General features: G+C 46.2%; 1 protein-coding gene across 29 annotated transcripts in view; it reads right to left on the bottom strand.

Moving 5' to 3' along the window:
• The window catches only part of Cacna1c (calcium voltage-gated channel subunit alpha1 C), a 644,607-nt gene that overhangs the window by 126,854 nt on the left and 490,278 nt on the right, over window positions 1-27,475 (bottom strand). For all 29 annotated transcript variants that reach the window (XM_074076408.1, XM_074076392.1, XM_074076410.1 and 26 more), the window contains one exon: window positions 24,669-24,841. In XM_074076408.1, the coding sequence (XP_073932509.1) occupies window positions 24,669-24,841 (173 nt within the window). The remainder of the gene's footprint in view (window positions 1-24,668; window positions 24,842-27,475) is intronic.

Below are 27,475 nucleotides of genomic sequence, written 5' to 3'. Positions count from 1 at the left end.
TTTGTTTTTTATTGGTTGAGATGGGGGTCTTGTGAACTTTTTGTCTACATTGACCAGGAGCTCCTCCTTATCTCTACCTCCTAAGTAGCTGGAATTACAGGAATATACCACGGCACTCAGCCTGTTTTCTCATTGTCTATGTTACTAGGTCCTATGGATCAAATGTGGGTCTCTGGCCTGGTCTTATCCCTTGGCTTCTAATGAGATGATTCCAAAGACCAAACAATAAAAACAAAGGTTTCTCTACAAGAATAACAGTTGCATTGCAAGTGATGGACGGCATCAATGCTTTTTTTAGTAATATCATCAAAGGCTACAATGAGTTGTCTACACTCCAATATTTTTCTCTCTTTTTTATTAACTGGGTGGCTGCCCTGAACTCCTGAACTTAGTGATCCTCTTAACTTAGCCTCATGAGTAGCTGGGAGCCACCATTTCTGGCTTAGCTTCCATATTGCCAATAACCAATTACATGCTGGAATCAAAGTATTCTCTCTGCCCTCAACATCTACTTTTGGTGGCCACTCTTGTTTGAATGGTGCTTAGTAGGACGATGTCTGTCTTATGAGAGGTACATTTATTATCTCTTCCCTGATCTGCTTGGAGAACAATTGTGTGGACACTGGGGAGATTATGTTATTTTCTTCATGGGATGATCTGAAAGTAGAAGCCAAACAAATCATCATGGGGGAGGGGAGTTAGAGCTAAGCCATTGTTGAGGCTGGTATTCCTGGCATGCTTGGGTTTGTAAACCCCTGGAGGGTTTATTCACTGACCTATGGGACTCCGCCATGAAACACAGCAGTGTGGCTAGCTGGCCAGTCTTTCCACAGCTGTGGTCAACAGAGAACAAGGTGGCCCCCACACATGGCCCTCATTCTCCTCTGCAGGAAGTGAACTCTCTATAAAACTAACAGTGGTCTCTGGGAAGATCCTACATTGCTTAAAACAAATCTCCAAGTGGTGGATCTGCTCCAGACTGGGCCAGTGTGTCAGCACTCATAGTTTCCTTAAAAAGAAATTAGATCTTGTTTAGCCACCATGATGCCAACATGATGTAATATGCATGTCCAAAGATGGACAAAACCCATCCACAGGAGTAAAAAAATGACCTCAGAAGGGGTTTTGGCAAAGGTTTGAGACTCAGAGTAACATGAGTCTTGATAAAGAAGAAAAATATCACTGCAGTTACAAAGCAATAGTTCTACAAAGAAAATAGCAAAATCTTCTTGGCTATTCCTTCCTTTTCTTTCTCTTCCTTCTTCTTTCCCCTTTCATCCCCATGGCTGGGAGAAGAAGTATGGAGAACCAGCCACATATCAAATATCTGGACCTGCCCTGCCTCAGATCTTCAAGTACATCAGGACTGTCTGGCCATGAAAGAGAATGTGAAAGGAATTGGGAGGAAGGGGAGGGGAGGAAGAAATCTGCCTACTTTTCAACATTTTGGTCACCCAAAACAGATCTACCTTTGCCCCAGGGATGGGGCTTTGTAGGGTTCTCATGTGAGAGGTAGCAGGAATGGCTGGCCTCTCATGAGATCTGCTAAGAGAAACACCCAGTCTTTATTTTGTAATGTAGCTGGTAGGCCATTATCCAAGCTCAGAGAACCCATCTGTTACTGTCAATCTTTTACCTTCCCTGTTGGAAGAGCATTGGTGCATCAAGGCCAGATACCCTTGGAAATAATTGGGGGTATTTGAAGCTGAAGGGACTGAGGGCATTTATAACCCACCCTGACCTCCCTAGCATGGTAGAAGGCTGGAAGGAGTCATAGGGTGAGTCCTGGGGCAGCCAACCTGCCTGGCTTCAACTGCCCAGATCCATGCACTCCTGGAAGGAACCTGACCTTGTTGTTGCCCATTATATTTTTTGTATATGAATGGTATCACTAGTACTTGTTTGCTGAAAGTACTAATCAGTTATAGCAAACAAGCACAAGAACCCTAATTTCCTGCCTCACTGCCTCTAATATGAAATTCAAGACTCCTTGTAACCTGGCCATTCTGTCTGTTATGGGTTGAATTATGTTCCCCTGAAATCTGTATGCAGATGTCTTAAGTCCTCTTACTTCAGAATGTGATTGTATTTGGAGACAGGGTCTTTAAATAGGTAATTTAAGTTAAGATGAGATCATGAGGAATCTAATATAACTGGTGTCTTTATAAGGAGAAGAAATTCAGACACACACACACACACACACACACACACACACACACACACACACAGAGAAGGGAGACCATGCAAAGACACAGGGAGAACACAGTGTCTACAAGCCAAAGAGAGAGGCCTTCCCTCACAGATCGTCAGAAGGAATCAACCTGGCCAACAGCTTGATCTCAGACTGCCAGCCTCTACGCCTGAGAGGAAATTCATTTCCGCTGTTTAGGACTGGGGTATTGACTAAGACATTTTCTATTCATCCTTATTTCCTGTTACTTCCTGGAAAACTCTCCAACCAAGCCAGGCTGCCCTTCTCACTGTCCCTTGATGTGCCATCTTTACACCAACTCTGAGCTTTGTCCATAGGCATCATACCTTCCCCTGAAGAGCCTGACCACCTCCCCTCACATATTCCAGGGGTCAGCAAACCATAGCCCATGGACCAAGTCCAGACTGCTACTCATTCTTGTAAAGAAAATTTTATTAGAAGGCAGTGGTGGCCACCTGCCTGGGGCTGCCTATGGCTGCTTCCATTCTAGAAGCAGAGCTGAAGAGCTGCAGGAAATCCTGGGGGGCCTGCAGAGCTGTAGATATTTACAACTTGGTCCTTCGTAGGTAGTTTGCCATTCAAACTTCATCCATTCCTGCAGGCCCAGTTCTAGTAACCATCCACTTGCTTACAGAGTTCTTTTTTCTGAGCTCTTAGAACACTGGGTCTGTGAGAATCTTAAATAAAACCCTGATTCAAATTTCCATTTATCCTTTCTCAGCCTAGTGACTCTGGGAACCTTTCTGAGCCCATGCTTCCTCTTCTACAAAAGGAGACCATGATATTATTTATCCAAAGAGCTTTTGGTATGGGTTAAATGAAATAATATTTGTAAAAACAACTTTTTTAAATGGCAAGTGCCATAAACATTTGCTGATATTACCAACTAACTTTAAACTGCTTTTCTTAAAGTTTTTATTTCCTAAGTATTAGATTTGGCTACCTGACTAAAATACAACATTCTTAAAGCCAGAGACTTTATCTGAGGATTCTCTTTTTTTGGTTGGTGGGTCTGGAGTTTGAACTCATGGCTTCATGTTTGCCAGAGAGGTACTGTACCACTTGAGCCACACCTACAGCCCTTTTTACCATGCTTATTTTGGAGCTAGGGTCTTGCTTTTTGCCCAAGCCAGCCTGGACTGTGATCCTCCCACTTTAAGCTTCCCACAGTTGCTGGGTTAACAGGGGTGTACCACCATCTAGACTCCTTTTCTAATCTTATGGAGCTATAGTAACACTTTATATCTTCACAGAGTTTCAAGAGTATTCCTACAAGCTTTTGATATGTGCTTCACCATGCTCTGGACTCCAGGGGCTGACCTTTATAAACTAGGTCAAGGTTTGCTTGGGCCTACTGCAGGGGTTGAGCAGTGGGAATCACTGGTGGGGTGTCTGTGGGGGTCCTGAGGAGAGTGAGGTTGGAGTACGCACTCTCCTGGCTCTGCATGCAGGGCTTGTGTGAACTGGCTTCATCTTGCTCCAGAGGCCAGGGCTCTGGCTTCATGGTGCTCCCCAAGTAGCCACCCTTTCTGCCTCTGGAAACTTCTCTCTCTCTTTGTAGCTTTAGGCCTGCAGTGGTAACAATGCCCAACAACTGGTATCCAAGGGTGCTGCACTGTCCCTTGCTGATTTCCCCAAACTCTGCCTGCATCTTCATCAGACTCTCCCTAAGCTGCGCTGTTTACCAGGACCCCCTGTTCACCCCTTGGGTATAGGCACAGTGGAAATTATTATTCCCATTGACTGACCACCCACTGAGGTTAGGTGTCCGAGGTGGGAGCTGGTACATGGTAGAGGATGGCTGGCCACCCCAAGCAACCTCTGGGATGGCTTTGCTCAAGTGGAAGTGGATACTTGATTGCAGTTACTGCCCCAAGAGACTCTGGGAGGAAATACGGTGCATCCCAAGTGGTTCTCTTTTCTCTTGCAGAAAAAATAGCTTGGGAAGTTAGTGCTCACTACTTTTCCACAGTTTGATACCAAGATAGCCCTTGCCTTGGCCCTGCCAACCAAATAGCTCAGAAGCTTCCAGCAGACACATCATAATTTGGGGTTTCATGTGAATGAATTAATCTGAATGATAAACCAAAGGCTCTCTTAAGAGAAAGAAAGAGTGGGCAGGAAAGGAGAAAACAGAGGAAAGAGATGGTGAGAGAGAAAAGGAAGAGAGAAGTAGAGGGGAACCCAGGTCATGGCAGCCTGCCTGGCAGAAAGGTCACAGAGAAAGGCATCACTAGCTTCCACAACCTTCTCAACATCTTCCTGCCTGCCCAGACCCAGCTTGGCTTCCGCCACAGAAGCAATTAAAACTGGGTTGATTTTAAGCTCTCAGAAAGTAAACATAAAACAGGATTAAATATTAAGAAGCCAAACAAAGTGGCCTTATTAAAAAAGCACAATAGAAGCACGATGTGCTATCATAATAATTATTATTACTGCTATAAACTGGAAGGAGGGCATAAATGCCTGATCTTGATCTGCAGTCATAATCCAAAGAGGAAAACAGGGTTGTTGTGAACTCAGCAGGCCATAAACATCCGGCGCTCCCAAGTAGAAAATTCTTCTCCACAGTCTCGACACCATGGAGCTAGGCCACCTCCATCATTACTGTGGGTGAGGGAAGGTGAGTGGGGAGGAGGAGCAGGGGGGAAGGCTGGCTGCAGCAAACAAAGTTAGGGATGACAGGGCAGCATGGCACATTCCCAAGCCCTCAGGGACCACAGGGGAAACAGGGTGTCTGATCACACAGGGAGTGAGACACCCCAAAGGGAGAACAGAGCTTACCTGCAACCATGAGGGACAAAGACAAGGATCTTCTGGAGATGGGTTATGGTGGCCTTTCTGTGTAGGGTGCCTTTGGAAACCCAATCTTTTAGGTAAGAAATTAGTTGTAGGTTGGAGAGGGAACATTATCTTAGTTGCCAAGGTTCACCAGCGATGTCACCCATGAAAGAGACAGAGAACGGTATGTGCCTCTAATCCTGCTGTAGCCCAGTCCAGTGATGTCCCATGGTCACAGCATTGTAAAATCTGCCATCATAGAGCCCAGCAGCACCACTGGTCATTTTGATCTTAACAACACAATAACTCTGCTTTTGGATCACTCACTCTGTGCCAGCTACTCTGTCATGTACTTCACATACCTCACCTGACTTACCCCTGTGAGGGATGCATTATGTGTACCCATTTTACTGGTGAGGAAGCTGAAGCTTAGGGAGTTTAGTCACTCATTCAAAGCCAGTAACTAGTAAGAGCCAGGATTTGAACCTGGGGTGATCTGCTGTCAGGTCTATCCTCTTAGCCACTGTGTACACTGGGTGAATTTAGAATTTCCTTCCTTAATCGTGAGAGACAGGTGATAAGGGAGTCCTGAGGATGTTCTCAGGTTGCTGGAAGGAGAAGAGTGGGTCACGAGGGTGGCAGTCCTAGTGGGAAGCCCCTTATGTAGTGATCCTGTTAGGGCCTCCCTGCCAGTGGCTCTGGGCCAACAGAGAGGGCAGGAAGCAGTGCTCAGGAGTGTGGTCTGGAGCTGGGGCTTAAGTCTGAGTCCTGACTCTGCCACTCCTGGAGCATGTGAACTTCGGTGAGTTATGTCACTTCTCCGTGGCTCAGCTTCCCCAGTGTAAAGTGGAGATTGTAACCACACTGTCTCATAGCCTCAGAAGAGGCCTATAGGCTGTAGGCCAGTGTTTTACATTTATTTTATAGGTGAGAATGTTAAGGTCCAGAGAGGGTCAGTGACTTGCCTAGGGTCACACAGCTGGGTAGTGACAGAGTTCCAAACCTCTTTTCACCATCCAGGGCTGCTTCCCCTCACTGCCATTAACTCTGCTCGTGGGGAGGCTGAAAGACTATCTAGGTCAGAAGGGCTCCACTCTCACCAGGGTCCCTCTGACCCTGGGCTCCCTCTCTTGTCAGGAATCCCAAAGTGCCACTGTGGATGGGCTTTGAACTTTATACCCTGTCCTTTGTTTTTCCAACAGTTATGCAGAGATCAGGCTTGCTCTCCTGTCCTCTTCTTGTATCTGTCTCCCCATTCTCTGCCCAGCACAGGGGCCCAGCACTACTTTGAATGACTGGGGACACACAGAGGGGAGTCATTTGGAGCAAGAGTCTCAGGCTTGTCTTCCCCTCCAGCCTGCAAGTAAATTGCTGCCTTAAGTTTGTAGGCTGCCTCCATTAATGGCATTTATGTGAAGTGAGTCATCGTTGCACTCAGCCCAGCCCCATGGTGCCTCTTATTGGTGTTCCTAGGGTTTGAACCTAGGCCCTCACGCCTGCTAGGTAGGCCCTCTATGACTTGAGCCACTCTGCCAGTCCCCCATGGTGCCTCTTTAGCACCACAGTGTCACAAATGAGTTTACAGGCAACTGTCAGAACACCCGCCTCCTTCCCTCCTTCTGGGGAGTCCTTACAGGAAGTCATCTAATGCTGCCTGCTGATGTGAGCGGTAGCTATTTTCCTCCTTGGCCCTGGTGTGCATGGAGTCCTTGGTCTCCTTTAATTGTCCACATTGTTCATGGAGGGGCAGTCAGTCCTTCAGCAACCTTGCTTCCTGCATCTCTGCTATGGGCAAAGAACCAGGAAGGCAAAGCTTCCCTCTCTGAACCACTCAGGCTCCCGTGGGATAGAGGATAATGCTTAGGATCATGCTTAAAGGGTGCAGCAGTTGAAGACTGAGTCTGGTGTGGTGGAGGGTCTGCAAGCCATCTTCCAGGACTTACTGAGAACAGTTGAAGAAACCAGAAGGGTTTGGTTTAGGAAAGATTGGTTAGGTCTTTTCGCACAGGAGGAAGACATGACCTGCTCATGGGAGTTCTTCAAGGCAAATGCATCAAAGGAGGACTGTAGGGGAAGATTTTGCCTTAATGGAAGAAACATTTTCAAGATGGCCTGGCTGCCATGAGAGATTAGGTTTTGCTTGTTAGTGGAAGTTTTCAAGCTAAGCCTGGATCAGCATTTGCTGGGGATTTTGAGAGGAGATTCTTAAGATTTCTTTTGCCTTAGGAAAAATGACCTGAGTTTCACAAGAAAGGAGCGCTGTGATTTGATGATGCACCAGTTTGTTGACTGTGCAGGGGAGAGAGGAGAGGCTCTGGACAGAAAGAAGGGGTGACTTTATCAGTCACATTGTGGCCACCACATAGAATCCTTAGCCTGCCTCCCAAGACCCTTTGTCATTTGGCCTTGCTCTATCCATCTGGCCTCTTTTTTCCACTGATACAGGCCCTCAACCCACACTCTGCTTACAGACTATGTCTAGCACAGTTCAGCCTGCTCTGCCACTGGTTGGTGGAGTGCCTAACATCTGAGGAGCTTCCCAAGGGCTGTTATTGTCTTTGCCCTACTGACCTCTCGTGAAACTCCCCTGGACTCCTCCACACGAACAACACTCCTTAACTGCCAAGCCTCTTTACGAGACACTGACTGTTTGTGCCATGCCATTTAGGACTCTATACATACATAGTTCTGCTCATCATAGACATGGTGTGGTAACATGTGGCACGGAGCCACTCACAAGCCATTACTTCATTTAGTGCTTATGACAACCTGGGGAGACAGTCAGGGACACTGTATCTACAATCCTAGAAGGAGAAACTCAGGATTTGGAGGTGGGGCCAAACAGAGCAGAGGCCTGTACAGGCCTTCTTGTCCTCCATCCCTAGCTGCTTCCTAGCCACCTGTGCCTCTGACACCTGCTCACAAATGGCAGGGAGTCAAGGTGACCTGATTCTACCCACCCTTGTTTGTTCTCTGCTGCTGCCCATTTGTTTCTAAGGAAGCTTTCAGGGAGCGTGCACCTTCTGTAGCAGCAGGCTGACCCCCCAAAGCCAGGTGGGAAAGTGCTCAGGGCCTGAGGGCAACCGGATACCACCTTCCCATGAGAGCCCTATAAAGTAAATTTATCACAGAAGAAAAGGGGACACAGACACTGGTTAGTCCCAGAGCACATGCCCTGAATGAACTCAGCTTCCTTTAGTTTTCCCTCCATCCCTCTCTGAGAGGGCAAGGGACAAGCATCTCTGGATCAGGACCGGATTAACACAGCTTCATTCATTCACTTGTGCTTCAGAGCTGGGATAGGAGTGTGCTTTCAGCTACCTATTGGCAGCTCCTCCTTCCATCCTGTGCTGTTTCAGGTAAGGGCGGTGACATGAACCACTGGTGGGCAGTGGGCACTGAGGCCTGCAGCAGCCGGGGTGACAGTCTGTTAAACACAGGAGGAGAAACTGACCCCACAACAAATGTGCAAGAACAGATGGGTTTTCACATTGACAGTGTCTGAAGAGCCTGTCCCCCAATCCCGATTCTCCTGCTCAAAACTGAATCGGAATCATTTGTGCTTTCTCCCCTTCCCTCATCTTAGAACTCTTCTTGGTTTCTCAGGGGAGTTAGGCTTGCTGAAGGGCTGATTATTCTTCCTTTAGCAGACAGAAATGGGTTCTGAAAGCTAGAGAAGTGGGACCACTGTCTTCAGCAGGCAAAAGGCCTGCAGGCACTGTCAGGGAGCAGAAGTGCTAATGATCTAAATTCAGCTTTAGACGGCAGGTTTGACCTTGGGCTCACCTGGGCTGGCTGGCTGGGGTATCCTGTGCCCTCTCAGTCAGATCAGGTCTCTCCTGAGATTACATGAGGACTCACACTATGATCTCAGAGGTCCAGAAAACCCAGAAGGAAGGAAGAGACCCAGAGTCTGGTTGGGGATAGTGCTGGTCATGGTGGATGGGACACAGAAAGGCTCTTCATGGAAGAAAGGGAAAAAGCAGTTGTATGGACTGTGTGATGTGCAGGTGTTGGGGGGCTGAGCAGCCAGAGCGTGGGTACCTTGGGCAGATTCGAGCACCTCTATGTCTCTTGCATTTCAGGAGTGGTAACTGTGAATGGTCAGTTAGAAAGGCATGAAGATGCAAATTGTCTGATTTGGGGAATGCAGAAAGGAGACAGTGGCTTTTCTTTTCTTTCTTTAGAGACAAGGTCTCACTGTGTAGCCAAGTCTGAACTGGAACTCGCTATGTAGCCCAGGCTGGTCTTGAACTCTCAACCCTCCTGCCTCAGCCTCCTGAGTAGCTGGGACTAGAGGCACACATGGCTTTTTTTATCTCAACTATACTGTGGGGGAACAGGCCTCCTAGCAGATGGGAGTGATCCAGCACTGGTGTTAGCCTTGGAGAGGAGAGAGGGCACACATGGACAGTGGGTGTTTGGGCAGGGGTGAAGAGAGGCAGGCAGAGAGTCCTTTTAGCACTGTTCCCACCACAGCCAGCAGTGCAGAGTCCAGCGTCAGCCATTGAGAGGTGCATTGTTATACAGCACAGTGCTTTCCTCGTAGGGTGACAGGGAGGACCAAGTAAGAAGAGGTGGGAAATGCTTCCAAAAGTCCAGCCTTAGTGGAAGCATGAGGTGGGAGGGAGAGCGGAGACAGCAAAGCAATTAGTGGAGTAATTAACCATGCAACGCTAATTAATAGTGCCTTTGGGAAGATGGTGCTGCACCCATGACACCTCAGACCAGTGTGTGGAAGTTCCATGGCCATGAGTAGTAGTTCCGGAGGAGGAAGCAACTGGAGGAGTACCCAAAGCAAAGGGGTTTCTGGTGACATGGCAGTCACATGGCTATCACAGAGGGGCCTGGGCTGAGGCTCTGAATTGGGGGTGTTGTATAGAAGTTTCATACATCTAAAGGGTTGTGTGGGGAGACAGAGAGCCTGTGGGCTTTTCTGGCACTGTGATTCTACCATTCCATGCTTTCAAGGCAAAGACAAACGTGATCTGGAAAAGAGTAGAGAGGATGGGCCGTGAAGACAGAAGTCAATGGTGGATGTTGGAGCCAGATTGATCTAAGTTCTTAAGTAGCCAACACTTTCCCCTCTGCAGCCACCTGTTCCCTCACCAAGAGGGGCACAGTTACTGTTTACAAAATGGGGCTGTCCCCACCCTGGGCCAGCCTTCTGGAATATGAGACTTTAAGAAGTAAACTGTGCCAGAGAGGGCTTGAAGGGGATTGGAAGGCTCAAAGATTCATAGAATGCTGGAAAGCATTTGGGTATTACATCTACAGATCAGGAAATTGAGGCCCAGGTAAGGAAGGGTTGTCAGAGGACACAGCTAGGTACCAGGACTCCTGATTTCTTTGCTAGTGCTTCTTTCCTTCTTTCTCCTTCCCACCACCAGCCTCATCAGTCTGCAGGGCAACCATGTTCTCTGTGCTTCCTTTCTTCCTGCCAGGCAAAAAAGAAAGAGGGTAGATTTTGGAGCTGGACAGGGCAGGGCTATCTATGTTTCCTTTGGGGCCATCAGATTCCCAGGTGTGCTCAACACACCAGGTGTATTGTCATTCTCATCATGAAATAGTCATGAAACTCCTACTGTGTGCTAACCCGTGCCAAGGTCCTTGTCCTGGAAATGGTCAAGGGCTTGTGAGAAGACAATGCATAAAAACCTTGAATGTGGCTGATCGTGAAAAAGTATTTATACACAGCTAGAAAGAAAACAGCTGCCTCACTAACCTCCCTATTATGCTTCTTAAATTCACTCTTTTTTTTTTTCTTTCTTTCTTTTTGGAGACAAGTTCTTGCCATGTAGCTCAGGCTGGCTCCAAATTCGAGATCCTCCTGCCTCAGCCTCCTGAGTGCTAGGATTACGAGCATGTACCACCCTTGAATTCTTTTTTTAACCCTACACTATACCAAGGTCCTGGTAGAGATGGTGCTCTGTTCTCATAACCTGCTGTCTGTCATGTCAACAAAGTTATTTGTGACCACAATCTGGGCTCTGTGGTGAGCCATCTGGTTTTGCTTTAGCTATTCAATGTGGTCAGACTGAAATCTTTAGGATGGTCACTGCCACAGATTTCTCTATTTTAACTGGAAAGAGGTTTTACTTCCATGATTCAGTGACACCAGAAATACAGCAGTAAGAGCCTCAGCTCCAGTTTGGTTTTAAATGAATTATGGTCTAAACGTATTTTTCAATATGCAACAATTGGGTTAGTCTAATGACAAATGTCATCCCTGGCCATTGCCAGAGCAACATGCCATTTCCATTAGGAGTAATGCTTCCTGGCCAGATTAAGACATGGAAAATAATTTTTGGTTATCAACAATTCCCTTCAGTTTCACTGATCTGATTAAACTTAGCAACGGAAAGAGGAATTTACAAATTAGATGCTGTTCTCTATTTATTACCAAAATGGTCGCTTTCCACTACATCCAGGAGATACTGTTGAGATCTCATTAGGTCTCAGCTTGTGATAACATTTACTCCATAAATCTCCATCGCAGCCAGTGAATGAAACGAGCATTATACCGAGGACCACATAATGGATGAAACCAAACCTCTGCCCCTTTGAAGAGAGCTGACCTTTTCAGGCCTTAAATGTATTCAGCTTTCCGGTCCTAAAGAAGCAAGTAGGAATTTATTCTTTCTACTCTCTTAACCATTTCCTGGCTTCTAGTCTTAGCTGGCCTTCTCAGACAGAGAAAAGAGGGTATTTCCAATACTTCTCTGGACATGTTTGAAGAAGAAAGGGGAGAAGAGGTAAGTATAGGAAGAAAAACATCTTATCCTCTCCCAGAAGTGAAAAAGAAATGTGACAGATGAGGAATGGAGGATGAAAAATTAATTTGCATTTCTGGCTCTGGACCAGATCTGGCCTAATTTGGTTTTAGATATGACACAGTGACAAGGCAGACCCAAGTCATCTGTTCCCAGTGACAGGACTCCAAGAATTTCCAAGCTAAGACCCTACTCTTTTCCCCCTATTTTCCACCTTTTTCCAACCAATATTCCCTGGCTCTGTGTTGGAGCTGAGAATACAAAGATTCTTACTTTTAAGAACACAACCAAGCAGGTAGTGTAAGAGATCAATAAGTAGATTTGACAGATCACATTCAGTATATCCTATTTTGTAGGCATTGACAGGTATTCTGAGAGCTCAAAGGAGGAAGATGGGTGTCACCCCTGAAGTGAATGACTTATACTGTCAACTCACAGAATCAAGTGTAGGACTTAATGGATTAATAGAATAAACTAAGGGATTATGGAAAGTATACTTAACAGGAGTGATTTTATACCTTCTGCTAGGTTAAAAAAGACGCTATGATTTTCACTGAAACTTGGGATCATCTTGATGGAAACTCAAGGCTTTCCACCTGATATTTGGCAGCTGACCTCTTGACCTCCTTGAAAAAGGAAGGGACAGTGATTGGGTACCAGGTGAGTTAGGACCTTTCATGCCAAGCAGATGCCCTCCCTCAGGGTGCTACCTCTGCTGGACTCAGTAAACATGATGTCAACTTCCACTGTAGCCGGCCCCATATGACCTCAGTGAACACTGGAAAACACCAATCTTCAGTTCTGAACATCTCCGACAAGAGAGGGTCCTTTGTTTCTTCTTGCTCTGCATCTGGAACGTGGTGTGTGTGTGTGTGTGTGTGTGTGTGTGTGTATATGTGTGTGTGTGTGTGTGTGTGTGTGTGTGTGTAGTGTGTATACTTGCACACATTTTGTTATTTTCAGAGGATTTTGTTAACATGATAGCTGGTCTGACACTGGATACCATTATCACATCTTATGAGTCATCAACAACATATATGGTTGGATGGGGCTTATTTGAAGCTTGGAATGGCGAAGGTAAATAAAGGCTTTTCTCCTGAAAGCTAGCCTGTCAAGCATATAATTAAGGCTTTTCACCCCATCAGTCAGTAAGTTGTTGAAGACTGATCTATTCTACCACTCCCAAGCTAAAGGCCCAGAGCATAGTACTAATTCTTCTGGCTTTGGCCTATGGCTTTGTTTACTCCTGGCCTCTCACCTTGGGATTTTCTATTTCTGCACATAAAATTCCTCAGAGAAAGGCGTGGGGCGTGTTGGTGAAAAGCAGCCTCAGGCTTGGTCACCAATTTTTAGAACATTATTTAGGGACCAGCCAGAGCTCTTCTGTCCAGACACTTAAAAATGTCTTAATATTCTTATTTTTTTTCACAAAATAAAATTCCAAAAAACCTTTCTGAATTCATTTTGGAAAGGATAAACCTTTAAGCTTCTTTTTATCAAAGCTTATCTGTCTAGTGGATCATTCCTGCAGATCTCTGATGGGGGTAATTTTTGTCAATCTGATGAATGAATATGAATTAAATCTAAATTGCAATAAGAGGATATTTTTAGGACTGAATAAAGGACTAAATCTTTCTTCTTTTTCCTTTTTTTTCTCCCCTTAGGCCATCTGGAGCCATCACATCAGAAAGGGCAGCCTACGCTATGACTCTGGTCCATCCTGTGACCTCACCAGAGGCCATCCATCCAGGGACAATATTTTGAGACTCAGGGCCTTCCATGCAAGTATGTTTTTCCTGCTCATCTTTTTCCTTTGAAGAGAAGCAGTTCTGGCTGTCACTGAAGCATAGGTCCAAACTGGGAGCAGGAGGGAGACATTTATGGCCTTTTCATTGAAGTCCACGTCTGGATTCAAAGCCAGGTTACTTGGAAATGAATAAGACTGCTCATTCTGTTTGGAAGGCCCTTGCCCAGCCCCTATTATGCCACCTTTGAAAGATCACACTGTCTTGTGTTCTTTCCAGAGTTGGTGTTGAACCCTGCATGAATCTCTAAAAGAAATGGAATCTGGAATATTGAGATCTGGGATGAGGTCAATCCAGCCTGATGGCAGATGGGCCCTAGAACAAAAATCTAGACACTTACCTGGCTTAGCCTGAGCAGCTCTGACAGGTAAAGCATACCTGTAGGGGGTGTGGGCTCACCCAGAGGAAAAGGGGCCCACTCTTTTTTCCCAGGGGTTTAAGATCAGTGATCTTCAAATTGTGATGGAGTCACCCATGTGGCTAAAGAAGGAATCCAGGGCCAGTACAGATCCAGGAGGTAATGACCTAATTTACCCTCTTCTCTGCAACTCCCCTCCTCTCTCTACTGCCTCCCAGCCTAGCATTGTCACTGGCTTTCTGTTTTGATACATCTCCTACTCTTTCCACTGGGCCACCCTTCTTATACAACAACTCCCTTCAGCAGACTCTGTTGTTTCTGACCAGATTTCAGTCCTGGCCCCTGACTGCGGCTCCACCACAAAGGGATCCCGGTATTTAACAATTCAGTCCTTACTGCAGGTGTTACAGTTATTTAAGAGGACACACTCTTTCCCATTATCCGGGAGCATAAATCTCCCCTGTAAGCCCCCCACTTTTACCAGAGGCTGAGTGCTTCCACCTGATGAACTAATCTTGAAGGATGGCGCCAGCAGTGCCCTGTGTTTCTGGTTATTACTCAAACTTTTTTTTTCCCTCACAAGCCACTGAATCATGAGGGCAGGGAAGAAGTGAAGTAGAGTCACTTGGAATTTTATAGGTGTACCTTTTAGGGTAAGGAGATGGCTGGAGGTGGATAGAAAACAGGCCTTTGGACAGTAAGGGGCAAAGGGCCATGGCAGACTTTCGCCATTAAGTGGACAGGACAAACCACCAACCACTGGAGTCCCTTAGAGGACAGGTCACTGCTGGAAAGCACAGGCTGTTTATTCCAGAGACTTTTCAGGACTCTGAAGCCTTGGGCTCTGTCCTAGTGGCAACCTGCTCACACCTATCAACTCTTATTCTGGCCTTATTGGCCTCTTGACTGGGTTCTCTACCCCAGCTTCTCTCTCCTTCCACACTCCAACAATACTCAGTCATAGGGTGACCTCTCAATAGTGAACTTGAACCTTGCCACTCCTCTGCATAAATCCCTTTCATGGCCCTCCTTTATCCACTGGGTAAAGTTCTAATCTGAGGCCCTTTAGGACCACATGTAAGTCTTCCTTTCTGGCCTAATCATTGGCTTCTCCCCAGAGCACCCAAATGTGCATTTCCACTTACTTTCCTTCTTTTTAAAATTGCTTTGCTTCTACAACTTTGCATATGTATTGCCCTTGGCTTAGAATGTCCTTTCTCATCTTTCTGGTCATGTGAATTCTATCAATCCATGGCAGAGACACTGCCACGTGTCCACTCAACCCCAGTTCTCTTTTCCCCTGGGCATCTAGCTCAACAGTTTCCCAGACCCCTGGAAGTTAGGTTAGACTGATAACTGCCCTGTGCAATGGGGTGTGGGGTAGGGAACCCAGTCAAGAGGCCAATAAAGCCGGAGTGAGAGTTGATGGGTGTGAGCAGGTTGCCACTAGGACAGAGTCCAAGGCTTCAGAGTCCTGAAAAAGTCACTGGAATGAACAGCCTGTGCTTTCCAGCTGGAATGCCCACACTGTCAGGACTCAGGCCTGGCTTCTACATCCTTCAGCCCCCTCCATACTCCCTCTCTTGCTGGCCAGATGCAGAGGGCCCAGCAAGACGTCTGAGGCCCAGAGGTGGTAGAGCCATGAGACGGAAGCAGTTCTGATCCCTGAAGACCACACGGAGCCCACCTTCACCTCTCATCGTGCCCAACCCCCTGGCACTATGAAGTGACAAATAGCCTTTATTGTAATAAGCAACCGAGATTTGATTTGGGGGTGACAACTTAAAAGTTGACTGATAGGGCACCATCCAGAATCATTCTCTGGTGGCAGCCCCTTCCCTCCCTCCTCCAGATTCTCACCTCCCTCCTCTGTATTTCTCCAATTCCTTGCTCGCATCTTAAATTCATTGCCCTTTTCTGTCTCTTTGTCTCCTTAACTAGGCTGTAATGTCCTCTTGGGACAGGACTGTGTATATCTACATTGATATTGTGAGTGCCCTGTTGGTACTTAGCTATGTGTTGACTGAAAGCACCAATATCTCTCTCAAACAAATCGGATAGTATGGAGTGGGTCTTGTAGGAGGTTCCCCAAACACTGCTACTCTGAGACCAAGGATCACAGTTTCTGTGCTCTTTACACCAGTTCAAGAGATCCATGTACCATAAATCAGCCTCTAGGCATGCGCTCCAATATTGGGAATACAGTACGTGGTTACTCTCCCTCCATTGCCAGATGATGGCCTTCCACATCAGGGAGCAATGAGGAAAGTCATTCTCTTCTGCTAATGACCTTCTGACAGACTGTGCATCCTGTAGCAAGGGTTTTGCATCTCCTGGTGTTTATGTGGAAAGGAGGTCCAGTAAGTAGGATAGGTGGGAGCTGAAGGTGGCTGTGTTTTGAGGTGGCCCTGGTTGGGGCTAACACTGATTACAGAGGAAATAGATCACAGGGGACCTTAGGAAGATCATCTTCCTTTGGTCCCTCTGCTGAGCCTCTTCTAGTCCCTAGGTATGTGTATCAGTCTGTTTGAAAAGCACCAAGTGAAAATCAAATCAGCACTTTATGGGGTTCTGATCCTAGGCAAGGCTAAGTGGCCATGGACAGGCCTACTTGCCAAAGACTTCTATGGCTTTAGGTAAGTGACAGGACTTCTCTAGAGACCCACATATCAGCCCTTCACTGAGGCTGTCCCTGGATGGAGATGGCCCTCTGGGGCCCTTATGATGTTGAGGCTCCTAGGGCAATCAGAGGTTCAGAGGTGATGACCCTGTAGTACTGTACAGTCCTGCATTTTCACAGACACACCCTGTCCCATTCCTGTGGTGCACTTGCCAAGGCAGGAGCATAGGTGGTCAGGGAGCCAGAGCACCTACTCCCAGGCACCGGGCTGATCAGTGCCCTCCTCTACTCAAGATTCCTCTTGAACTGAAGGAAACTGACAGGCCATGCCATTGACACATCTTCTAAACAAGACTCTCTTTTAAACTGTTCCAAATGAATGGCTCATGAGCTCATCTTATTTCCACTGATCCCCTTGAGCTATGCATGTGCTCTACAACTGAGCTATACCTCAGCTCTACATCTTTTTTTTTGTTAAAATCAAATACCCTTGTATTTTAACTTAAAATCTTTTGCTTTTTCTACTACCCTCTCCCTCCCTTTTTTCTTCCTTCCTTCCATCCATCCTGTTTTGCATATTGACTGAGGATGAAAAATACTGTAACAAAGGAGAATGAAGAGGCCACACTGGCTGGCCATAAGAGGCCCTCTTCTCTTCCATTCTGGTTGGAGGAGGAGGGCAGTCACCTTACTGAGGAGGAGGGATGGTGGATTAACAGGAAGCCAGCAGAACTGGGTTTAAGGCCTATATAATTCTGCAACTTACAAGCTGTATGCCATGAACAAGTTACCTTTTTTGAGTCTCAGTTTCCCCATTTACAAAGTGGGGCCAAAATACCCACATGAGATGATCTGGGGAAGATTCAATGAAATAATCTTCCATACAAGAAAAGAGCACATTTCCTCTCATGCGCCTGCTCATCCTGACTTTGCCCTCTCACCTAGAAGAGCCTATAGTGAGCTGATATGTGTCTGCGACCCAACCTCAGAACCCAAACACTGACTGCACACAAGCTACAAAACCATGGTGGCCCTTGGGGAGAGACTGATAAGAGTGAGGCAGATTTTATCCCTTGCTCCATCCATCGCCCATTTTTCTCTTCTAGTGGATACATTATTACAACTGTTCTTGTAGGCCCTAAGTCCTTTCTGCTCACAGTGTCAACCACAAAACTCACTCTGAGGGCCTACCATGTGTACAACTAAAATTAGATAAAGTAGATAAGAATGCAAGGCTATAAAACCTTAGTCCTCTTGATCCAAAGAGGATCTGATTCGATTCAACATGTGTTTGGGGAAGTCTACTATGTATGAGCCACTGTCCTGAACACTATGTGGGAGAGGGTGTGAGAAGGGAGTAAAGCATGAATCTGCCTCCAAGAGCTTTCTTTGTGACAAGAAGCTGGGCTGTCCCCATCTCACTGGCCAGGCAGGCAGTCACACATGCTCTGGTAATACCTGTCCTAAGAGAGAAGAGATGAGAGGGTACCAGCCAAGAGCCAAGAGGAACTCTCTGAGCTGGGCTGGGAGGCTGGGAGGAACTGATGAGGTGAGGTCCAGAAACACGGAAGTAGCTGGTGGGTTTGAAAAGCAGGAAGTGGTCTAGTTTTGCTGCAGGGGAGGAGTGGGAAATATGGTCCATACAATTAGCTGGGACACTTCAGGGATCCTTAGAGTACCAAGAGAAGATATTCAGGCTTTATTTTGCAGCCAGGGAGAGACATTCAATAGAATGACATGGTCAGCTTAGAAATAGTCACTTGGCTAGGTCACACAAGCTGTGCGGGGCTAGGGCTGGAAGGCCAGGCTCTAGTGACATGGTGACTAGTTAGAGAAGAGGTGGAGAGGAGAGGACGGAATAGGTGAGAGGGACATTTCAGGAGGCAACTGATAAAACTTGATGACTGATTGACTGTGAGAGCTGATAATTAAGGAGAAATCATAAAAAAGGGAGGAGGAAAAAGGCTTGGGAACCTGGGAGTATGACAAGGTCATTGGAGGAGAAGTGGCCGGAAAGATGCTGGTTTGGGCTGAGAGCCTAGCTGGAAGGCAGAGAACACACACTCCAGGTACTTGAAAAAGAGGGGGCTCCCAAGTTCTGCTGCCTGGCCAGGACTCAGACAGGTGTGGGCATCCAAAGCTAGCAGCCTGCTTGCTCTGTCCCCCCTGCTGCCACTCAGTCTCTTTAAACCACAGGACAGGGTCTCCTGGCTGCCTCACAAGCTTGCATCCATCACATGCTACACCATTGTCTGCCTAGCATCTGGCTGGGACCCTGCTGTTCCATGGTCCCCTATGTCAACTTTATGCTCACTGCAAGTGTTAGGCAGTGAGTTTAACCAAACCAACGTGATGAGAATTCCTAAAAAGTAGTGAGAATTCCTCTTCTGTACTTTCTCAGCTGGGGTTGACCAGATCGTCCACTGTCAATGACTTTGAAAGGAAGCCATTAATAATGTCAAAGGGAAGCCACTTCTGAGCACACAGAACAATGACCTACTCAAGTACAGCCCACCTGCTCTATCAGATTGTTCACAGCACTGTGTCATTTGACTTGTGTGTTATAACATTCCTGAGCCCTGGGCTAGGTCAGGTAGTAGAGACACAAGGGTGAATTAAAGGCATCCTATCTAAGGACCCACAGGTCAGCCTAGGAAACAGACTTGTAAACAGATAGTTAGAACTGCCTGGGGCTGGGGTCGGGGTGGGGGCCATGGTCCTGGTGCTGGAGAACAGTGGGGAAGTTAGGAAGCACTTTGGCCAAGGGGTTATCTGAGGAGGCTTCTTTGAGTAGCTGCATGGTACAGTAGGTAGAGTCCTGGAGGGAAATCAGAAGGCCTGGGTTAGACACTGGCTTCTCTACCAATCAGTCCAAGAGTTGTTCCCCAACCTTCTACTTCCTCCCCTGTGTATAAGGCAACTGTCCAGAGCTTCAGGGCTGTCATGAGTTACTGGGAGGCAAAGGAACTGTTCAATGGAATCTGCTTTCCCTGAGTGTCATGGAGCATGTCTAATGCGTGCTCACTTAAGAGTGCACAGTAAGAAGAGACAGAGGAAAAGAGTGAATGTTAGTGTTTCTTCCCATGCAGTCTCAGCCAGATGTTCCATGGAATACCCTCATCAATACCTAGATACATGGCTACCCTGATCAGGAGCTAGGTCTGGGAAAATGCTGACTGCACTGATTAAAACATTTTTTAAAAGATCAAATAATTATGCACTTGCCCTTGATATGTATGTAATGTAAATCAGTGATACCCAGATTACTGCTTGCAAGCCACATGCAGCCCTTTGTGGGCAACCTGCAGCTCTCCTAAGGCCTCACATTTCAGTATTTCTGTAATACATTATTCTAGACTCTGCAGGCATGCAGCAGGCATGTGGCTCTGTTGGTTAATGATGATGGCAGAAGTGGCTCCCAAGTCACATATCTGAAAAGCACCGGTGTAAATATTTAATCCTGTTCATCTATGTGGAAATACAATGTTTGGTTCTACCGTCTGTCTGTCTTTTTTACTCTCATCCACATAATTGTCTGTCTTAGACTGCAGGCTTTAGAAGGCTGGGACTGCATTTAAATTGTCTTAATGACAGGAGAGAGCGCTTCCCATATGGATAGATATTTAATAAATGCATTTTTTGATCTTGAGGAGGAAAAATAAAGAAGAAATTTCCATTTCTTTCTTTATAGCTTCTCAAGCTAATGCCTTCCAGCAGATTTAATATTGGAGACTGAAAATGGCTCTTGTCACTTGGAGCAGGGAATCTCTATGGGTGACAATGACCCCTGTGCAACAGTGATAGTTTTGTAATTTATACCTCCGAAAGGGATGCTCACTGCACCCTGGAGGGAGGGCAGAAGTGACCATGATGGTGATAAGACCATCAAAATGCTGTCTTAGTCTTTATTCAGGCAGAAGAGGGGCTTGGAGGCCATGACCCACATGGTTGCTCTACACTGGAAGCTGGAAGAGGGTAAGTGTGCACACGCTCCTTCTTGCCCATCTCCTGCCTTTTGAAGCTCCTGAGTATCATGGCCTCCTTTTTTGGATGCAGTCTATAAGCAGTTCCAGTGGCAGGCCTAGTGCTGACATGGCTGTAGATGGGGACCCAATGAAGAGCTAGGCTCTAGCCACAGACCTTTTTGGGACCACAGGCCTGTTGGACTGATTGTGTGAATTTCCTGCCCCTTCCCTAGTTTCATGAGAGGTTGAATAGGTGATTGAGAATAAGGCTGGGTCCAGGAGAAGATATGGCATTGAATTATAATTTGGGAGTATTGACAACATACAGAAGATATTTAAACTTAGAGGTCTGGATGACTTTCTTTATGTTCCTGCCCTGACACCTATTTGGCTCATAGTTTTCCTTATGTCAATAAATGGCAATTCCATTCTTACACTGACTTGGAATCTCGCTGACTTCTCTCACTCACATCGTATATCTGCTACATCAGCAAATGATGCCACCTTGAATTCTGACCTAACTATCTCCATTGTTGCCAAGACAAGGTACCATCATCTCCTGAGGCAGTGGCCTCCCAACCAGAACTCTGCTCTGGCCCACCTCATCCCACTCAGCACATGACAGCCAGAAGGGTCCTGTCAATGCATGTCAGATCACATCACTTCTCTGCTAAAAACCTCTAGTGCCTACTTGGCTCTCTTCCAGTCCAAGTTCTCATGTCAACAAGTTACACAATCTTCTCCAGGGCTCCCATGGACATCATTTCCCACATCTCTGCCTCATTCTCTTGTGTCCATCTGCATTAGCCTCCTCTCAGTTCTCAGATGCACCAGCCATGCTTCTGCCTCAAGCATACTTTCACTCTGCCTACAATGCTCTTTTCCTAAATTACCCATGTGGCTCCTTTTCTTACAGCCTGAAAATATTCATTCAGGTGCTACTTCTCAGGGGTGTATTCCCTGGTGGCCCCATCTAACATCACAGATTCTCAACAACGCTGTTCCTCTTTCCAAGGTTCCCCTTTTGTATGGCACCTATTACTCTCTGACATACGATTTAATTCTGTCTCTCCACGAGAATAGAAGTTCCACGAGGGGAAGGAGCTTTGACTCTTTTGTTTATGGTTATATCACCAGTGCCTACAAGAGTGCCTGGTGAGAGAAGATTTTTAACTTGTGGATAGATGGATGGATGGATGGATGGGTGGGTGGGCGGATGAATGGATGGATGGATGGATAGTTGAATGGACAGATGAACTGGATTCTGTTTATATATAGATTACTGTTCCCTTTATTTATTCTATGTATTTATTTGGCAGTACTGGGATTTGAACTCAGGGATTTGTGCTGCCTAGGCAAGTGCTCTACCACTTGAGCCACACCTCCACTCTAATTTACTCTATTTAAGAGAATGCTCATCCAAATACCTGCTTTGTCTCTGTTAACTTCCGACACATTTCTCCCAGTTCTTCAGTGGACTCACAGCTTTTCATGGGAAAGTTGATTGTCAGGACATGGCACTGAGTCAACCCTGCACTACAGCCAGCTCTATCTTCCCAGTGCCTTGTGCTAGTGGTATTTGGTTTGTGCTGATGAGCACTGACCAGGGGAGGAACAGTCATTAGTACCAAAACAAAGTTACCACATCTTTTTTTTTGAAAAATTACTCTGTTTTTGAGCTGAAAAATATACAATACTATAATCTTTTAAAATGTTCAAAGGCTAAGATACTACTCTATTAAAACATATTCATAGCAAATTTCTCCTCTTGTGTTTGTTTCAAAGGGCAAACTATGATGTTCTAAAGATAAGAATATAGTTTCAAAGCTATAGACTTACCTTTCTTGCAAGTCTATTAGGCTGCTAATTTCTTAATAAGTAAATCACATCAACTCTATTTTTAATTGGACTTCGCAACAGACAGTACTATGCACTCTTTTCTGACTCTATTCTTAAGTTTTACATTCCACCATTGTATCCTGTGTATCTACTGTCTACACCTTGCTATGTTGGATCTATGTTCCCTCACCCCACCCTCCTGGGACTGTCCCACCAGCATTGGCACTCAGGAAGGAGCCAGGCTCCCATTCCAGTCCTCCTAGGACAAGGCTGGCTGAGGACAAGAAGCAGACCCCAAAGGTTCCTCCAGCCATAAGGAAGAGCAAGGTGAGAGGGACAAGTCTCCAGAGTCTGATCTTTTCCATATCTGGGCTTATGAGAACCTCATCAGAGACTATCGTTCACTATACTCTTCTCAGCCTAGCCGGAACTTTGGGTAGATGGGCCTTCTCAGTGCAATCTGTCCAGCAACCAGGAACTCTCCTTGGAATTTATTCAATTAACGGGCAAGATGGAGAAGCAGCACGCTTTTTCTTGGAAGCTCTGGCTTTAAGGCAGAGAACAGAGTAACTGTGTCTCTGTGGATGGCAACTGGCTGCTAAGCAAGTGGTGGGAACTGCATGTTTTTAATAGCACATGCTAAGAAAAATGCTCATCACCATTCATCATGGGCTGGGGGCTCCACTTTGAATGAAGTAGAGCAAGGAGCCGAGTTTTAGAGGCTTCTTAATTCCTGTGTTTTAGAGGTAAGCTTCTCTGTGGCTCATAGGACAATTTACTTATTTACTATACTCAGTGCCACAAACCAATCAACCACTCTGCAGTTCCATCAGCAATGTAATAGAAGCTGTCAGGCATTTTTCCAGAAAGACCCTCAATGGCATCATTGCTCATTGCTATAATCCATCAAAGGCCCAGTCTTCCAACTTGCAAAACTACTTAGTTGAGCATGAAGGCCTCCCTAGGTTATTAAATTATGTTGTTTCCAGTCCCTTGTTGTTTCTGTGTTTTAATTTTGTATTTGTACCTTGAGCAGAGTTATCAGAAAGGGAGCAGTTGATAGATTTATTAAGTCAATCTTTGTAATGAGGGATTCTGTTAACACCGTTGGCTGTCTCCTTCCTCCACCTTTTCCCTTCCTTGCTGGCTTTTCTTGCATCCCTCTCTGTATAGGGGAAGATTCTGGCTTCCTGCCCTTACCGGCACAGTTCCATTCAGCAAATGTCCTGGTTGGCTCTTTAACCTGTTTTGTTCCTTGATTATTCTAGATGCCCAGTATTTAGGAACCTGTTTTAAGTATGGCTGCTTGAGAGGACAGAGATACATCTATTTAAACTTGTAAAACCAGAGAGAGAGAGAGGACTATACTGCACACAGAAGAAGAGGAAGAGTATGGTTATATTCATGGAGGTCAAGGTCACAGGAGAAACAGAGTAGTCACAGCGAGCCCAAGAGTCCTCAGACTTACCCTGCATCACAATCTCCAGGGGAGTGGCTGACTCTCAGATTGCTGGGCCTCATCCCTGGGGTTCCTGCATCATTGGGTTTGGGTGGGTCCCCAAGTGTTTGCATTTCCACCAAGTTCCCAGGTGCGACTGCTGCTGCTGGTCCAGGGATCCCACCTTGAGAACTACTGAGCTAATTTTTAAGGGCCTGAATTTCCATGATTTTAAAGACACCTGTGAGTCAGTGTCATCTGTCACTCTCATTTCTATTCCAGCTGTAACCTATCCAGCAGTCTGCCCCATGATACATGAGACAGGTTCAGTATCCATTCTCTAATTCTGTTCTATCAGATTCCTCTGGGCTTCCTCCAACCTCGTGGTTAGCACTTTCCTAACTCGTGGAATCTAACCCACTTAAGAGAAACTTTAATTCCTTTTCCTATGAGAAAGCACACTGGTGCCTGGAAGTCTCCTGCCAGGGAGAGGATCCCTTGCAGCTACAAAACTTTCCAGGTAGCTGCTTGGTGGAAGCCAGACCTTTAAAGCAAATCTACTCCCCTCTCCAAAGAATGGGAGCCTGGAGGAGAAGCATGCCTGGTTAAGCAAAAGAATTCACAGACGCCAACTGTTTTTTTCAGGTCAAAATTCTGAAAGGAATATGAGGTTTTATAGATTAATAGCAATCACTTCCTATTTGTGACTAACTGCTGAGTAGCAAATGATGCAATCAATGAGACAAATGTTGATCCAGAAAGACAGGCTATGCGCTGTAAAGAAAGGTTGGTGGTAAACATTTTTGTTGTTGTCAACCTGTTGTTGTCTCCTTGCTTTCCCAGAACCTAGCCCAAAGACAGAAAGATGGCTGCTCACTGTTTCGGGGTCTCTCCTCATCCATGCCTTCATCCTCATTCTCAGGGTCGATGTCTTCTGCCTGAGTGATCCAGTCCAGATAGCCTTTGAGATCTTCTTCCAGCTGCTGTTTCTCTCGCAGCTTTTGGAAATCTCCCCGAGCCTTGGCCTTCTCCCTCTCTTTGGAAAACTCTCTGGTAAGAGATAGAGTGGAGTGGGCAGGGCAGGAGAGATGGAGATGAGGGGAGATAAGGCAGGTATTAGATGTTTTGTGCTGAGAACCTTGCCCACGTGCTCCACTTCCCACAGAGACCTGTCTAGTCAGCCCAGGTTCTGTCTTCAATCCCACATAGATGAAAGAGACACTTGAGACATTCTTGACATAGGCCTGGAGAGTCTAAGGGCATGGGTATTGTTCATTTCCCTTGTTAAATCATGGTCACAGGCTTTGCCTTTTAATAAGGACTGTTCTCCAAAGATCCAGAACCCCCTTCCAAGCTAACTAAAAAAAACAAACAACAAAAAACAAAACCCTCTATAGTAGGTAGGGAAGATGGTTTTCATCTGTCCCAGTGTTGGGTGGCAGTTTAAAGACATCTCACAAGGGTCTTCGGGTGACACAAAGTATTAGGACCAGTGATAAGCTAGAGCCAACCATGCATGTCTCTTCCCGACTCTGGTTTCAGTGATATCTCCATGGTAGCTTTGAGAATGGCTATGTTGGGAATATTTACACCATGGGAGCTGGTAAATGGTAGACCAAGGCTTTTTCCCCAGACTGCTAACTGTTGAGGATTTATTTACCCTATATCCCAGTTGACTTAAGACCTAGGATATTTTGTCTCGTCAAGTTCCATCCTCATGACTCCTGTTCACCCTGCCACTCTTAGCATGCCTGGAAGGATTTCTAATCCAGGGAAGGTTCTTTCCCTCATGGAGACCAATAAGGATTCCAAACACAAGAAAATGTCCTGGGGGTTGCTCTTTGGTTAATTCCATCAGAATAGAAAAATACATAAAATCAAGATGATATCAAAGTTAAATGATGCATTCAGTTTAAAGTAATAAACAGAAATTGTAATTGGACTGTGGTTTGCTGAAAGAAGGGGCCATTGAGAAAGTTCTGACTGAATGCCTCTTTCTTTTCTGTTGTCTAGTCTTTATTTTTCTCTCTGACTTTGAATTCACTTTCTGAGCAAGGAGAGGGCTGGCAGCAGAAGGGAATAACCAACAAGGCTAGTTCTCTACTCTCAAAGAGAATCTGTGTCTCATCTTCCAGAACAGCTAAACAGGAGGGTTTTATTATTATTTGTTTGTCTTTTGATATTGGCCTATGGGAAATGTGGCCCTGATATGTGTGTCTGTGGGTGTGTGTACACAGTGTGCAAGCTTTGGGTATCTTGGTTAATCCCTGGGCTATGATCGGGGAAAGAGGCTATGGAAACCACCTTGCCAGAGTTTCTTACACAAGCCAAGTGCTTTATAGGAAAGGTACCTCTGAAGGACATGACCCTCAACCTTACAGGGACAAAAGCTCAGTCCTAAGCCCACTGTCATGGAGGGGCAGTTCCATCACCACAGAACCACACAGGTTTGCATTTTGCCTGTTGCTGATGAGGAGAGTGTGGGTTTAGCATTCACCATCTTTATGGTGAAATAAGGTTGGGCAAGGGAGGGGCCTGGAGAACTTTTTAATTGGGAGAATGTGGGGGCTCTTAAGCTAATGAGTTCTCTTCAACTGCTGCCTTAATGGTGCTCTGGATTGGATTGAATTTTCTCTTAAATTTGATTGAATCCAATTCTAATTGGATTGAACTTGCTATTTCTTGGGCTTCCTGCCAACTGGCGGGTACTTTCATTTTCTTCCCAAGGAACTTTATGCCGAGGAAAAGGGGCTAGATTGACAGCTCACAAGGAAGATGGGAGGTTTGCTTTGCTTTGCTCCTGCCCTCCTGTGCTGTTGGGAGTGGGTATGGCCAGCCCAACCTTTCCCTAAACCTCTCACCCTGAACCCTGGCCTTGACCTTGCTCTCTGGAGACAATAACTTGAGAGAGCACTTCCTCCCCATGCAATTCAATTCTAAAAACTGCACATGAAGGCCCCTCTTCTGACTGCCTATACCCATTTGTATCCTCTGGTTCAGGGCAAGAGGCTATGGAAACCATCTGTCCCTGTCTCCTGAAGTGGATTTGAGATTATAAGCATGAATTTGGTAAGGGGTCACTTTAGCTCTTTTGGGTGACTTTGCAGAGGGTTCAAGTTCTGGTTATAAAACCCCACCCATCCTTCTTCTGGAATTGGGACAACAGGACTGGGGTCTAACTGGAGTCAGGACAGATGATTCAGTCCTGTTTTATTGCAACTGCCCTGTGGAGTGAAAGCTCACTATCCATACCCCCCAAACCTCTAAATAAACACCCATGGGGAGAAGAGCAAATAGAGGCATATGGATGTTCCTGATGGGCTTTCATGTAGTTTCTCTTGCAAAGGAAGGACATGTTTGAGGGTGGAGGAGCTGGAGAAGTGGCCCAGATAGCTCTGTAGCACAGGGCTCCTGTTAGCTCCTGTGGAGCTTGGGGCATAACCAGGCTGTGGATGGATGGAAAGTGAGCCAAGGTTTCCTTCACCAGGCCCAGCTTGGGGAAGGATGTGCTGCTGGCAGTGCCTGGCTCTTTCTCCTTGCTTGGACGCCAGCCATGCACCTGCTCTGGGGACTGAGCTAATGAAGACATGAAGCCCCAGCTTGATGGGCTTCACCGGGCCCAGGGACCAGAGCTGGCGAGACAATCAGTCACCACTATGGGATTTGTCACAAGGCAAGAGCGCA

Source organism: Castor canadensis, chromosome 6, assembly GCF_047511655.1.
Source record: "Castor canadensis chromosome 6, mCasCan1.hap1v2, whole genome shotgun sequence".
Classification (NCBI taxonomy): domain Eukaryota; kingdom Metazoa; phylum Chordata; class Mammalia; order Rodentia; family Castoridae; genus Castor; species Castor canadensis.
This window is presented reverse-complemented; position numbering and strand designations above follow the sequence as displayed.